General features: G+C 45.1%; 1 protein-coding gene across 1 annotated transcript in view; it reads left to right on the top strand.

Annotated features, from left to right (window-relative positions):
- The window catches only part of spire1a (spire-type actin nucleation factor 1a), a 37,600-nt gene that overhangs the window by 8,175 nt on the left and 13,550 nt on the right, over nucleotides 1-15,875 (top strand). Inside the window, 5 exon segments of the mRNA XM_048229902.1 lie at nucleotides 10,272-10,442; nucleotides 10,445-10,516; nucleotides 12,668-12,793; nucleotides 15,230-15,304; nucleotides 15,387-15,551. Coding sequence (XP_048085859.1) covers nucleotides 10,272-10,442; nucleotides 10,445-10,516; nucleotides 12,668-12,793; nucleotides 15,230-15,304; nucleotides 15,387-15,551 — 609 coding nt within the window.

Below are 15,875 nucleotides of genomic sequence, written 5' to 3'. Positions count from 1 at the left end.
AATGGTCCATTGCACCTCTTCATAACCAGCTCCCAGTATTCAAGGCACATGCTAATGATTGGTCAAACACTGCTGGACAGCTGTAGTTTTGCCCGGGTTGCCCCCGTGTGTGCAAAGCTCCCTTTTAGACCTGTTTGGGCATCCAACCTGTTAGAAGGATGACTGATATGTTTTTGTATGACTTTGTTAAACATTTTCCTCCTCTTGGTCCGTAGTAAACTAGGCAAGTATCATGTGGTGCTACAAAACAAAACCATATGATTGAGTCCATACTTGAGGTACTGACCAACCAATTGGTCACAGTGGATTCTGGTCTACTTCCGTGGTGGTCCTTTGGTTGGCGACTGGACAATGCCGGGGGTTGCTGAACGGACTGTGACTGGTTTGATTCCTGCCCCCTGGCAAAGTGGATTGGAGTTTCAGGTCACAAGATTAAGGTGGGATTAGCTGCCGTCTTACTAGCCATTTCTCTCGCAGCCAGATCTCACTCTTCCAGAGAATCAGACCGCAGCGTCTCCTGGTTAGTGCAGCCACAGTTCACACAGTCAAACACGGTGCACATTTTGATGCTTGTGACTTTGTGATTTTGTGATTGTGTGCGTATGTGTTTGTGTGTGTAATGGATGCCTCCAGGTCCTGGTCTGCTGGCTGGGTAGGGATTTGTTTTGCTGAAAGGAAAAGAGTGGTGCCCTTGTCTTTAAACACCTGCAGGTCCTTGAAAGACACACACACACACACACACCACCTCCCTCCACTGCACTGTTTTTTCAAAGAACCCATATAAGCTGATAATGCACAAGGAAACTCGTTGAGCAGTGTTGCTGGGAATTTTTTTTGTGGAAACCTTTAATCATCAGTAGGCAAATTGTCATGATCATCCAATCAGAACACCTGGAACCAGTTATGAGCTTGCCCAACAACATTGCTCAAAAAAAGTTGTCCCACACAGTTGTCCTGCCCAGAACATTTTATACTTTGTACTTGTTTGAGTTTAAGTGTGCAGCCCGCATGGGTCTATTCTTAACTTCCTCTGTGTGTCACCAACTGTCTGCTGAAGTGCTGTATTGATCATCAGACAGCATGCGGTCCTTGGGCAGCATGCCAGCAGCCTCACTGGGCAGGGCCTGAGGTGAGAGTGACCCGTGGTCCTGACTCGTCCCCCGCTCCCAGCATGCATGCGTCTCCCGCAGTTCAGTCGCATTTCTGCAGCCTGCTCGCCCTGCTTTTAGCACCAGTGTCACCGCCGGGTGGACACAAGACACACGTCAATAACACTGGCTTTGCTTTCTAGAGCAGGAAATATGAACTTCCCGTCCCCAGGGATACCAGACTACTGATGTCCTATCCCTCTGGGAGGATTGATGGCGTGCTACTAGTGTTTTCAACATGCAGCCCCCTATAGATGTTGTTGATGCTTCAGGATATTTTCCTCTTCACGATCATCCAGTCTGAACTGAAGGAGATCTCTATAAATACCTATGGCATTTTTTAACCGAGATGCCTTTTAGTTAAATAGCTTTGTGCCGGGTTTTGGATGCAAGTCAATTCTCAGATGTAATCACATCCTCTCACAGGGACTCTGCAGCCACTAGGTAGAGAGAGGCTGTGTGTTTGTGCAGGATCTGACCCCACCTGCGAGCAGTCCTCATCCTCTTTGTCCTCCCCATGTAGGGAAGTCTTGGTTGTGGTTCACGTGAGCATCTTTCAGAGGTCTGCATTGGATGCACTCCTGACCTACAGTAGTTCAGACAGACAACTCTAGGCATGAGCTGGCTTCATTCAGACAGTCTTAACAGGTGGAAAGGAATGAATGGTGGTGGTGATTATAATTGTTGCTCGCTAAAAGAGTGAGCTCAGAACCATAGTTCCATCATGTAAACTAAGGTTCAGACTATAGTTCCATTTTTCTGCAGGTGTCTGCAGGCCTGCACCAGCAGACAGAGCTCTCATGCAGTGGTTCACCACAGCACTGCCTGTCAATGTGGGTCTATTCAGTCACTCGTTTGCCTCCACAGCATAGCTGCCATGTTCATGTCGGCCACTGTGCTAGATGAGTTAATTTGGGAAATGCACTTTTGGGCTCAGCATCTCTCTGTGGCACTGTCTGAGTCTGTGCCTCTGTGTCCTCATCTCCCTCCCTGCCTCTTCCTCCATCTCTCTCTTCCTCACTCCATCTCTCTCTCCCTCAATCTTTCTCTCCCTCAATCTCTCTCTCTCTCCCTTAATCTCTCTCTCTCTCTCCCTCAATCTCTCTCTTCCTCACTCCATCTCTCTCTCTTCCTCACTCCATCTCTCTCTCTTCCTCACTCCATCTCTCTCTCTTCCTCACTCAATCTCTCTCTTCCTCACTTCATCTCTCTCTTTCTCACTTCATCCCTCTCTGTCGGTCCTCCATCTCTAGGTTACGCAAGTGAGGAGAGAAGGTGCTGAACCCTGCCATTTTTCTGCCTTCAGTGATTTTCCATTTCAGAAACCTTCCTCTTTTTTTTTTTTTTTTTTTTTTTTTTTTTTTTCACTTGCAGCGATTGAAGAGCTCTTTTCTAAAACGCTATACATCCATCTCTGAAAGCTTTAATAAGTAATGTTATGTAATTATGTATTTCAGGTAATATCAATAAAAAGTCAGTTGTGGAGTTTTAATAGAGTAAAGAGAAATCAAATAATAAAAGCCCAATTACAGTTCCACTGTAATTCCACTTTTTAAACATTTTTAAATTTTTTTTTTTTATGACAATTCATTAAAAGGGTGGATCTAGCGTTTTGGAAATGAGCTCCTCAATTGCACCTACAGTTGCTACCTACTGTAGTGCTTTGTTATCTGAAGTGAAGTGGCCAGTCTGGCAAGGGCTGCTTTGGGACATGGGTGTCCTGAGCAGCAATGGCCCACTCAAGTGAAAGGCGTGTGCCAGGGTGTTCCTTTGTGTGGAACAGTGGCTTACCCCTGTGCTGTCAGAAGGGAACAAAGCATCCGCTGCACCAGAGTGGTCTGGATTTAGGCGGGCACGTTGCGTAACATTCGTCTCTCTCTCTCTCTCGCACGCTCAGTCACACACTCTCCTGCCGCACTGTACATCCCTGCAGCCCAAACGCGTGTCTGGGTTCTCCTGTCACATCCCCCTCCCGCCGGCCTGATTAAGTGACTGGTCCGAACATTGAGCTCGTCCTCTGCTGGCTCAGCTGAAAGGCCCAGAGAGAGGAAGCGTAACTGACAGCACTCGAGACCGACCTGCTCGGAGACGCTGGCAGCCAGAGCAGATTTAGCTCTGTGACTGGCCCTCAGATTGGAGCTGGCACATGAGGTCACCACCACTAGTGCAGCATGCTTTTGGAGTACCGTATTCTGTTTTTATGTTCTAGCGCAGCATGCTTTTGGAGTACCGTATTCTGTTTTTATGTTCTCCTCATGTCTTGTATTTTGGCTTTTGTTTTATTTATTTATTTATTTTATTGGTTTATTTGATAGGGACCATGCATATTAATGAACATTGTATAAAAAACACCATGTAAAAAGTCTTGTTGAGAAGGGTCTTTGCTTATGAATGCAGAGCCTAACGAGTGTAGTCCTTGTGTTAGAGAGCAGGGGTTTTCAACTGATTGTACATTACATTACATTACATTACATTACATTTGGCTGACACATTTTTAACCAAAGTGACTAACATGGTTAACAGTTTAAGCTTTGTAAAGCAATTTTCTCAACAATTCTAGGATGATTTAAAAAAAAAAAAAAAAAAAAAAAGGTCTAGTATTGTTCACCCTGATTGTGAACCCCAGGACCACCACTGAATAAAAATACTGATTCCCACATTGAAACTACTGTACATTACTGAATCCATGGTCATGGACCACTAGCAAAGTCCTCACGGACCACTAGTTGAAAACCCCTGTGTTAGTGTTCTATTTGCAAGAGGACCTTTTTTCAGATGCTAGGTCTGGAGTCATGGATCCCATGCACATGCCATGCTCTTACCTGCTGGTGTAATTGCACCTTTTATGGGTCCCTTATGTTTACATGTGTGTCCCTTTGGACCTTTTTGTGTCATTGTGGTCAGTGAGGTGTAGATCTCCTCCTCCCATCTCTGAAGCTGTACTGTTCATTTAGGAGGGGGGAGTGAGGTGAACAGCCTGTGGTTGGGGTGAGGTACAGTAGAACAGTCTTTCATGAAGCTGCATGCCTTACGCAAGCATTGTTTGCCCTGGATGGTCTCAATGGAGGGGAGTGAGGAACCGGTGACGCGTAGGGCAGGTTTCACCACCCTCTGCAGTGCTTTCCGGTCGGTGGCAGAGCAGTTGCCATACCATACTGTGTCACGTTTGCAGTAGCATTGCATGTGTTATTGTTACTGTCGGCTGGGTCTAATGTATGGGGCCAATTGGCACGTCCCTCCTCTGGATGTCTGGTCATGCCATTTGGTTTGGCATCATATGTGCATACAAGCTGACTGCAGCTTCGCTGGTAAGAGGGATCCGGTCTCCATAGAAACACAACCTCACAAACGCTTGTTATTTACAAGAAGACTGTTATTTACAAGAAGTCAAATGGGTACCCAGTAATTTGGGTAATCCTTCTCCCATTCCCAAACTCTGTTGGATAGAGTGCAGGTGTTTTTGTTGACTAGGATGGCCAAACAGACCAAAAGTCTTGAAAATCATACTGTATGTATGTCAGTGATTCCCAGAGAATTGAATTCCATTTGTGGTGGTTGGTTTGCAGAATTAATTTGAATGCAACAAATTAGCACAGCATGGTTATGATGCTAACCAGATTTGAGCACAATTTAGTACAACCTGGAAAATCATTGTGTGGTGGTCAATGTTGATATTGTGGTGGGCTGCCACAAATAAGTCAATGTATGGGAAACACTGTATGTAGAAAAGGGAGAAGCCATGTGTTTGCTGATGTATCTGTTTCTAGCTTCATCTCGGCCCTGTACTCTGTTTGCAGTCAGCAAGGCTTCCATTGAGGGGGTTGATGAACAGGTGTGAATAAGGGATAAATAAGTGATGAAACACAGGGCCCATCTGAGTGTCTGAGTCCCAGTGTGTCATGAGAGGACCCCCATTAATCAAGCTCTGCCATACTGAAGGCCAAACACCTCTGTTCTTCTCTGGCATCGAAACAACAGAATTTCCTCCATGTTCATACAGCTATAATGTCATCACTATTGATCGCCTGCTTATTGAAGCATGAGCTGCTGTTGTTCTTGTTGCTGTGTGTGTGTGGGAGACGTTATGCTGTATATTATGTCATGTACTGAGGAGCAGTTCAGAGATGCACACATGTGCCACTGAACGTGCGTGCACATGCATTGGAACTTCATTACAGATCATGTGTTTGTATATCAGTGACAGGAAGAATGTTTATATATATATATATATATATATATATATATATATATATATATATATATATATATATACATATACATATATATATATATATATATATATATATATATATATATATATATATATAATATATACACATACACACACACACATTAGACTGGAAAGCTAGACATGAGGCACAGCTTTGATGATTCGGCATAAACTCTGGGCAAGTTTGTCAGGGTCTACTCAAAGGGATTCTCATGCTGAAACAATTTAATAGAGCCTAGAGAGACACTGTAGAGAGAGCTTGCAATTTTCCCAGTCTTGCCAAAACTAATCTTCACAAAGCGTCTGTTACTCTTTCTCCTGGCAGTGCTTAGAGTATTTACTCAGTCATGTAAAACGAGCTGTGGGGCATTTAAACGTGAGTGGGTTTAAATGAAGTGGCTACCTAAAGTTTAAGGAATTTATTATTAACTGTAGTTATTCCAGAGACCTTAAGTGGGGCATTTAGACGTGAGTGGGTTTAAATGAAGTGGCTCCCTAAACTGTAAGGGATTAATTATTAACTGTAGTTATTCCAGAGACCTCAGAATTCTTGAATGTTTCGTTCTTAAGAGTAAGTTAGGAATACATTAGCTCGTCTGACATTGGAATGTACTGAGTAGGGCAGCCTTTGGTTTCCAGGTAACTCTGCTCACATAATGATTTGTCATGAGTTTCCACTTGCGAAAATTGTGATGTCAGATGGCGCTCGGGCGTGGAACCTTCTGCTACAGAATTCAAGGAAAACAGTGTTGCTCGGCGTTCCAGAGAAAAGTCACTGCTGCCGCTGTGAGCCCAGAGCGAGTTCAGCTACGCATGAGGCAATGGCGCGGTGCTCAGAGAGTCGTCAGACATCATCTGCTCACATGACCGAGCACAGACACACTTTTCTCCTCTGAATGCCAAGGAGTGGACTGCGTGTTTGTTGTAGGACTGTTATGTAAACGGGAGGCATTGGCAGCCCCCTAGTGCTGCGCATCCTTCCGCCACAGCTGTGTGTGTGTGTGTGTGTGTGTGTGTGTGTGTGTGTGCCCGCCCGACGGTGATGTCATGTGAACGGTGCTTACAGGCTCATGCCTTGAGTCTCCTCTTTGTGTTGTTCCTCTGCAGTATGAGGACGAGCATGTGTATGTGTGTTCAGTCGATCAAAACAACCACATGCACACAAACGCCACAGTGGATACTGAACAGAGTTTGATGCAGACTTTGTTGTTGATCCCTTGTTACTCTGGGATGTTACTGAAATTAAATGCTGGTTAGCTACAAGTCACACCCATAAAGTTTCCATTCGACCTGGTTATTTGAACATGTTAATGACCTTTTCACAATGCAGATGACATTTAGATGGGCTTTGACTGTCCCAGTTCTGGATAAGATGAAAGGGAGGCCCCATTGAGCTCCTGGGACTCTGTGTGTCTTTGTCCTGGCCAAGTATGTTTCTCCTCCGGGGTGTGAAGAGCATGTTTGCATCTCTGCTCCTCCGTCAGCTCTTCCTGACCTCGTCAGCTGAGCCTCCTGCCGACGCCCTCCCTCTGTCCTCATGCCTCACAAGTCACAAGCCTCCAAATGAGATTGTGATAATTTGTGATTGTGCGTAATTGGAGAGAAGTCCATCCATCTCTCTCTCATTCTCTGTTCTCTCTCTCTTTCTCTCATTCTCTCTCTTGTTCTTTCTATCGTTATCTCTCTCTCTCTCTCTCTCTTTCTCTCTCTCTCTCTCTCATTCTGTTCTCTCTCTTTCTCTCATTCTCTCTCTCGTTCTTTCTACCGTTCTCTCTGTTTCTCTCTCTCTCTCATTCTCTGTTCTCTCTCTCCCTCATTCTCTGTTTCTCTCTCTGTCATTCTCTCTCTGTTTTCTCTCTCTGTCATTCTCTGTTCTCTCTCTCGTTCTCTGCTCTCTCTCTCTCTCTCTGGACTTTGGGTTAACTCCTGAGTTGCTCATAGTGTGTGGGAGCATCTACAGGGATGTACAGGATTTCCATTCTGTCGCAAGAGAATTCTCTCAGCGTTACCCAGAGATAGTTGTGCCTGCACTTCTGCTAATATGTATCTACAAATATGTATCTAATGACACAATGTTCTCAATGTTTACTCTCTGGTAGATAGAGGAATAAAATAGACTACATAGAGGAATAAAGATCTGTGTGTGAATCATGTGGTTCTAAATTGTTTGGAGGAATTGCCATGTGTTTTGGAGATATTATAGTGTGTTTGGGGTGTGTGTGTGTGTGAGAGAGAGAGCACACAAGAGCACAGGAGAGAGGTGTTTCCCCTGTGGAGGTCTTCAGATTCCCAGGCTCCCCTGAGCCAAATCTGCTCATGTGTCTCCTTGTCGGCGTCGATCTTGGAGTCAGGCGATCCTGTTCCCGCTCATCCATTCACTGCTGTGGGAACGCTGGCCTTTCGCCCTCCTCTGAAGATCTTTGTCCTGCTGCTGGCACTCAGAGTGCCCTGGCTGGACACGCTCGGGCTCTTAATTCCACTTCTAGTGGCAATCTTGGACAGAGTGCCTTACCTCCCCGACTCCTCAAAGGGCCAATGGCATGCCAGGCCCTCTAAGATGGCTCTGCTGTCCTTGGGTGGTATTAATGAATGTGATATTGGTCTTTTCTGTCACCTACCATGTGTACAGCTGTTACATAAACTGCCCCCGCTGCCCATAAACCCTCTGCTGTAAGGTCATTTACTGCAGAAAGGACATAGGATGGTGAGATTGAAAGCTTGGAAGAGGTCGAAGGTTTCTCATGGTAGGGTCCTTCATGAAGATCTATCAAAGGCATTTATTTATTGATGGTAGTGATTAAATGCACATTGTATTTGTTTTTTTTAACTGTTTTGAAAGCTCTGAAATGCTTGACGTCTGATATAATTGCTGTAAACATTATGGCACAGTCTCCAAAGAAGCTCAGTATAACTCTGTGGTTGATGCTGATGTGAGTATTTAATGTTGATGGGAATGGCTGAAATTCAAACTGCACTCTCAAGTAGCGTCTTGATTAAGCTTCAAGCAGTAGTGAATTTACAGGCGCCAACCTCTTAAGCTTAATGCTGGTGTGTGTGTGTGTGTGTGTGTGTGTGTGTGTGTGTGTGTGTTAAGAAAATAATCCTTGAGTCTCCTGAAGATAAGACTTGCCCCTTCCCAGCCCATAACAATGAAGGATTCTCTCTTGCGTATTTTCGATCTCCAATCTCTGGGGAAAATGAAATTATTAAGATTATTTTAAACTCTTGTCCGGACCAACATTACACAGTGGCTCTGGTCAAAGCTGTTTTAGGTCTTCAATTGTGTTAACTGTAATTGAAGGCTCGTCGCTGGTCGGTGTGGTTTGTTTTTTTAAGGGGTTATGCCAGTCTGCGGGACTCATGCATTGGCACTGTTCCTCAACATGGCTTCTTTGACATTGTATTTTTGCGTCTCTATCCGGCCAGTCCTACCACCATGCCGCTGCTCACGTCTGGAGGGTTGAATTGAGTTACGGAATTGAGTGGAGCCTGGGAGCACCATTCCATAGTGCGCCAGTGATGACTTCAGAGACAGAGAGGGCCTTTGTGTGTGTACGAACATCTGGGCACATGAGGATGAGCTAGGTCCAGTCTGCTGGTCTAAACGGTGAATTGTCAGGTTTTGTTGTCGCCCCCCCCCCCTTGCTTCAGGCCCCTTGTTTCTCAGTTCTCAACATCAAGAAGCCACATGATGGTGCGTCATGGCAATAGTATTTACAATACTCACTGTTGGGAGGTCACTGAATTCAGACAACAGGCAGTTGAGTGATGCACACTCTTAGTAGGCCTGTTCTTATCCTCCATCTCCCGGTCATGTTGTCTCAGGAGAGAACCACCACATAATAGATGTTGCAGTAGAGTGATGACAAGCATTTAATAAGAGGAATCATAGATGTGTGACCGTTTAAAAAAAGGAAAGTCCTCCTCCATCCTCCGTAGATGATTACTCTGCACAGGACTGTGAGGATGTTTTCATTGATGAAAGTGCTCTCTGAGTGTCACTGCACCACACGTGAGCCATTGTAGCTCAGTAAGATGGTATAGTATATAAGTATATTTACTCTTTTGATCCCTTGAGGGAAATTTGGTCTCTGCATTTATCCCAATCCGTGAATTAGTGAAACACAGTCAGCACACAGTGAGGTGAAGCACACACTAATCCCAACGCAGTGAGCTGCCTGCTACAGCGGCGCTCGGGGAGCAGTGAGGGGTTAGGTGCCTTGCTCAAGGGCACTTCAGCTGTTCCTACTGGTTGGGGTTCGAACTGGCAACCCTTCGGTTACAAGTCCGAAGCGCTAACCAGTAGGCCACGGCTGCTCCCACATGAGATGGTCTCATGTGCAGTCCTGCTCTTTGGTCATGGACTATGTGGTTTGGGTTCTGTCTGAACACATTTAGAGACCCCTCTTCAAGTCAGGGGACCAAAGAATTTCATAAAGAACTGCCCCGAAAGCACCTTGGAACTGTGTAGTTTAATCTTGTCTCAGCATGCCGTGGCTGTCTTCTCATCAGTAATGAGTGGGAAATGCCTTAAGTGAAAACATTATGTTTGTTCATACTTGTTTGACTTAAGCGGTGTTTGTGATGTGTTTGTCATATGACTGTCATTTGTTCATAGTGAAATCATAGATTACTGAGAATTAACCAAATGTCAAACAATGTACAATGTCCATGTCCAATATACATGACAATGTACATAACAATGTACAATGTCCATGTCCAATATGCATGTACGTTTGTTACATATTTATACATGTTTTTTTCTCTTTTTTTTTTTTTTTTTTTTTTTTTCCTTTCATATTCTAATCTCTTGCGATCATGAGTTGGCTTGCTGAGGAGTTGAACATGTGTTTTAATGCATCGGGTGCTGTTCTGCATGTTCTCTCTTGCAGATCATCGAGTCCCTGGGCATCATGATTTACAAGGCCCTGGACTACGGCCTGAAGGAGAACGAGGAGCGTGAGCTGAGCCCACCTCTTGAGCGCCTTATCGATCTCATGACTAACATGGCCGAGAACGAGGCAGAGAAAGACCCCTGCCCCGACGAGGGCTACGAGGCCACGGGAGGAGGGAGGATGAGGGCGAGGAAGATCCGGCCGGAGTCTGCAACATCCGAGGCTACCGTGACGTTTTGGAGGTGAGTGATGAGCGATGCTGTAAGGATGTTGTTTTAAAATGCGTGTCTCTTCCGTACAAGCAGGATCAACAAATAAGCTGTATGGAGATCCAACAGCAAAGCTACTGCCACCCTCATAGAAGTTTGTGTGCTGAAAAAGAAGACCGAATCTCAATCAATATGAGCTCTTGATTCCCCCATGTGAGGTTTACCCTTCGTACAGACCTGAACCATGCAGAGCAGATCAGAGTAGAGATTTATGAGTTATGTTGCTCATTATGTCAGTGACCATGACATTTGGAAGCCTTTGCAATCCTTAGCATAAAGTCTTTGAATCGCCTTACCATAAGTAGTTTCTTACCGACAATAACTGTATTGCACCCTCCCATTATTTTCAGCAGTTACGTAAGTAATACTTGCTAAGAGGTGCATTTCCACCACTCTGTTGTTGGCTATTCCACTTTGGACATCTATCGTTCCTCAGACATCCTATATGTAAGCAGCTTTAGGTTGAGCTAGCGGCCTGTTTATGTGGTCATCTGTATGAGTAGCCTACAGTAAAAGAGAAATCCCTTTATGAAACCAGCCCTGAATCTGATGGCGTAATGGTATTGGACACGGTATGTTATGAATGCAGCAGATGTATGGTTTGGTCCAGGTGTGTTGGTGTGAGAACAGCTGATTTTAGATGGATTTGCTACATGGTCCTGATCACATGGCAAACAGGGGTTGTGTCCTCCTCTGGGTTCCCGGGGTCAAATGAGGTGTGTGTGTGTGTGTGTGCATGTGCGCTGTGTTTGGGCATAGGACGTGGTATTCATTGTGTGTGTGTGTAATTTTAGCAGACCCCCTGTGTAGCGCTGTGAGGTATGAGGGGAGTGAACTGAATTTGAGCATTTGACTGGAAATGAGCTACCTGGGGGGGTTCTGTCCTTTAGGGAGCGCTCTCTCTTTCTCTTTCTCTTTTTTTTCTCTCTCTCTCTCTCTCTCTGTCATCCTCCAGAGCTCTTTCTCTTGCTCTTTCTGACGGACTGAATATCTACCCATTTCACTCACTCTTCTACACATCAGTCTTCGTCTGTCTGGCTGTTCTTGGTGAAAAGCTTTATTTAAATGAACTCTTTTTGTCTGTGTCTCTCGGTCTCTTTACATTTCTGTCAACACTAAAGTTCATGTCACCAAACAGGGAACTCGGTGCCTTTGCCAGGCAGGGCCAAACAGAGGCGTCTAGTGAGACAGGTTTTCTTTATTTAACTCGTTAGCTGTTCTATTTTTTTCCCTCTCTTGGCATCATTCTGCATTGTCATTGCTTTAGGGGAAAGAATGTGTTTTTTGACACCTGCACTATGCATTCCACGGCAGGGTGGGTCTGGGAGGGTGTCGCAGCAGAAATGTCATTCGGCAAGTTTCAATCCTGGCAGGTCAGGGTAATGTGACTTCATGCCTGCATCAGGCATGTGGCTGCTTTGTTCCACTTGAGCTGGTCAGAATGAGCGTGTGAACGTGTCTGTGTTTATGCTTGTCCATCATACCTCATCAGGGATGGGCCGCCACAGGCATCTGTCTGAGACATGTGCAAGGCATGATGGGTGATCTGTGTGCTCATCTAAATGGTGTCTTAAGCCCTTCCTATTTGCCCGGTCCAACACCTTAACATGCATTTGCAATTTTTTTGTGTCTTACATACTTTTGAAATGACTTGTATAATATTTATTTCTTCAGGTTGAACAGGGTCATATCAATACTTGTTTTAGAACAATAATGTAACCAACCAACAGCACTGTCTTAACCTGTAATTGAAAAGGAAACACTTTAACACTTAATAGACCACTGTCCTTAGCTGTTTAACCAGAAAGACTTGCAGACTTATGCTAACTGAAGAATAAGGCACTGTTTCCTGGTTACGTGTTTTAGAATATTGTCACCTTTATTGATCATGCTGGTGAAATAGTGGGGCAACAGCCCAATACTAAAGAAATGAATGAAATTGTCCAATGCAATTGTCTGCGAGATGAATAAATGTATATGAATGTATGCAATCACCTTGGACTGACACGTTATATCTAGAAGGCAGTACCATTCAGGCATGGCCGTTAGTTAAGTTAGATGTCTACAAACAGCATAGGATCTGAATGGCTCACAACCAGCTGACAAAGTCTCTTTCCCCTTCAGCTGTGCACATCCCACCTGCCCAGTCCCTCCGATGCCCCCAACCACTACCAGGCCGTGTGCCGCGCTCTCTACGCAGAGACCAGGGAGCTGCGCACCTTTCTGGAGAAGATCAAGAGTGCCAAGGAGGTAAGACGCATGTGAAGGCACTTCAAGGTGTCTGTGTGTCTGTCTGTGTCTGTCTGTGTCTGTCTGTGGCTCCAGGTGAGCCATCACTCCTCTAGACTGTAACAAAGTGACTTGACATTGTAAATTAGCACCAGAAACAGACCCCTCTAGACACGAAGCTCTGGAATGGGCACAGTCTCTGGCCTGGAGGCTGTAGGCAGACGCTTGTAGGACAGGCCATATCTTTGTTCTTGGTTGAAATGTTTCTAAGGATGAACTATTCTCTCGAGTCAAGAGATGAGCATCAGTTCTTTGGCACTGCTAATCTAATTCAGAGAACTGATGCGTGATTAAATTGTTTTTGTTGTGTCTTTGCTGTATTGGTTCCCAAGAAGACAACGTACTGGGCCTGTCTGTGAAAATCAGGCTGGCGTCTATAGACACTGGTTCAGCGGCTGTTTTTGTTGAGAGATCTCCGTACTGTTTAAAAGACAGAGAGTTGAGGCAGTGAGTGAGTCATGGATGAACGAGGGAAGCATGCAAATGATTCGTTCCTCCCACCTCCACCCGCCAGGCAGGACAACTACAGTCTCATTCAGTCTCCTCCTCAGTGCCAGGGTTAATGGCTGGAGTATTTGTGCAGCTCTGTAAAGGACTCTGGGTTGAGCATCTATCGCCTGTGCTCCAGTTAGTCATAACTACATACCAGAGACATGTTAAATATAGATATATGATTAGCATAATCCCTGCAACTGTATTGTATTGTATTGTATTGTATCGTATTGTGTTGTGTTCTATTGTATTGTAAGTAGTGTTGGGTTACAGATGGTTTGTACATTATTTTGGTACATTCCAGTGTATCATCCAGCCTGTTCATTATAGCGTCATGTGTCGGTCACTGGACAGGATCACACACATCTTTAAATGAGCAACATGCTTCACATACATTGCTACCCTTTTACCCCTAAGGGACCTGAAATGATGGATGTGTCTTAAGTTTGAGTTTAAGTCTTAAGTGTCTGTTGCTATACACCCTCCAGGTGTTCATGTTTTCAGTGAGTTTATCCTCCCTCAGTATCACTGTTACTTCATCCTGTGAAACATAGGAGATGTGGGCTGCAACCATCAGCGGAGCGCCTTTAAAAACAAGGCCTGCAGCAATAGGACTCATGCGGTGCAGTTTTGCTGAGGGATTTAAGCATCCTTAAGAGCGTTGCATCAGCTGCTGGAACCTGAATAAAAGTCACACAGCCAGGTTAAAACACACACACACACACACACACACACACACACACACACATGCGTGTATGCCGCACACACACACCTCTAGGTACTTGTGGTCCAGCCAGATTAAATGTGACTACTGGCACTTGTTGGACTGCAGCGCTGCCTGGCTCTCTGCATCAGGGCTGTGGCATTGAGTTGGACGTGTCTGAATGTAGTAGAGGATTTAGCTGGAGCAGCTTATGTAATGTACAGTTACAGAGAGTGCCTGATTGAGAGGCTGCAGTAAGGAGATTAGTATGTCAGAGGCTGCACATACGGTCCTCCATACCTGCTAGGTAGCCTCTTTTAGTGTAGACTTAATAGCCCATTAATGAATACAACTCTGGCCAGAGTATAGATGCCACAGGTAGAGGGGTTGGCACGCTGGCATCAGTGGTACTGTCCAAGTGCGTCATCAGTCTCTTCTCTCCTCGTGTGTTTTTGTTGGCTAGAATATGAGAAGACCGAGTCAACGGAGCTCCCAGCATCCTTCACTGTGCTTTGATCAGAGCGTGACTGACAATGATCGGCGTTGATGGTGTCATGTTGCCGATGTTTCTGGATTAATCAAAGACCCAAATGCGTGCAAACACATTCTTTTTTGGAATGTGTGAAGAAGGGTTCTCATTAACTTAATGTGTTTGAGAGAACAGCCTAGAGATGATGGGCAGTTTTTTTTTCCTTCTCTTTATTATTTTATTGAAGAGATGCACACAGAGCTTTAATAAATGACGAGTAAAGAGCCATTTGTGTTTGATTTAACAGTTCTGCCATGCAATGTTAACAGAGTGTCCACAAATACTTTAGAATTGTGATGACCTGTTGGGCTAGAACTTTCATGAAGCACTCTAGCACCACAGCAGTAAGATACAGTAGCCAGCTATTGATGTGTAGTGGGTTCCCCTGTCCCTGTTGTGACCCAAAAGCTGGATGACCCCATGCCTATGTCCCTGTGCCATCCTGGCAGAATTGACCGTTGTAAAAGGGCTGCCCATTGATTGTCTCCTACACAGATGGTCGATGCCATCAGTCTGACGCCCGCCTGCACGAGATGCAATCAATTTACACACAGGCCGGCCCAAATTTGTGTGTGTTTGTCTTCCAAAGTGTATGACTCTGTGATGAAAACAGTTTCTATCTTTGTTAGATTTGAACAGTAGTCATGTTTGTTTTTTCCTTTCGTCTTGGAAGAACCTGCGGAAGATGGAGGGAGATGCCCCAGACGAGCCAGCCAGGGACCTGAATGAGCTGCAGAATGCTGACTGGGTAAATGTTTGTATGCACACACACACACACATAAAAATAAAGACCAATGGATCATCAATTAAGTGTGTGTGTGTGTGTGTAGGCTCGTTTCTGGGTCCAGGTGATGCGAGACTTGCGTCACGGGGTGAAGCTGAAAAAGGTTCAGGAGCGCCAGTACAACCCGCTGGCCATTGAGTTCCAGCTCACACCCTACGAGATGCTCATGGACGACATCCGCTCCAAACGCTACAAACTGCGGAAAGTTATGGTGGGTGCATACAAACACACACACATACAAACACACACACACACACACACACACACACACACACACACACACACACACACACACACACACACACACACACACACACACACACACACAAGCATACAAACACACACATCCCCTCACTGACTTCACCACTGCGGGTTGGTGCTATTGGTTGATGGGTCCTGCTATTTGAGTAGAACATTTACCAAATATGGCTATGTAATATGCCTATTGAGAAACATACTCTTGTTGGGTTGATATTAATATACATTCATCACCTCATGGTCTACACGGTGCAATGTATGTTTACTTGCTAGTCAC

Source organism: Alosa alosa, chromosome 20 (assembly GCF_017589495.1).
Source record: "Alosa alosa isolate M-15738 ecotype Scorff River chromosome 20, AALO_Geno_1.1, whole genome shotgun sequence".
In the NCBI taxonomy this organism is placed as follows: Eukaryota; Metazoa; Chordata; class Actinopteri; order Clupeiformes; family Clupeidae; genus Alosa; species Alosa alosa.
The sequence above is the reverse complement of the archived record's forward strand: the minus strand, read 5'-3'. Positions and strand labels throughout refer to the sequence as shown.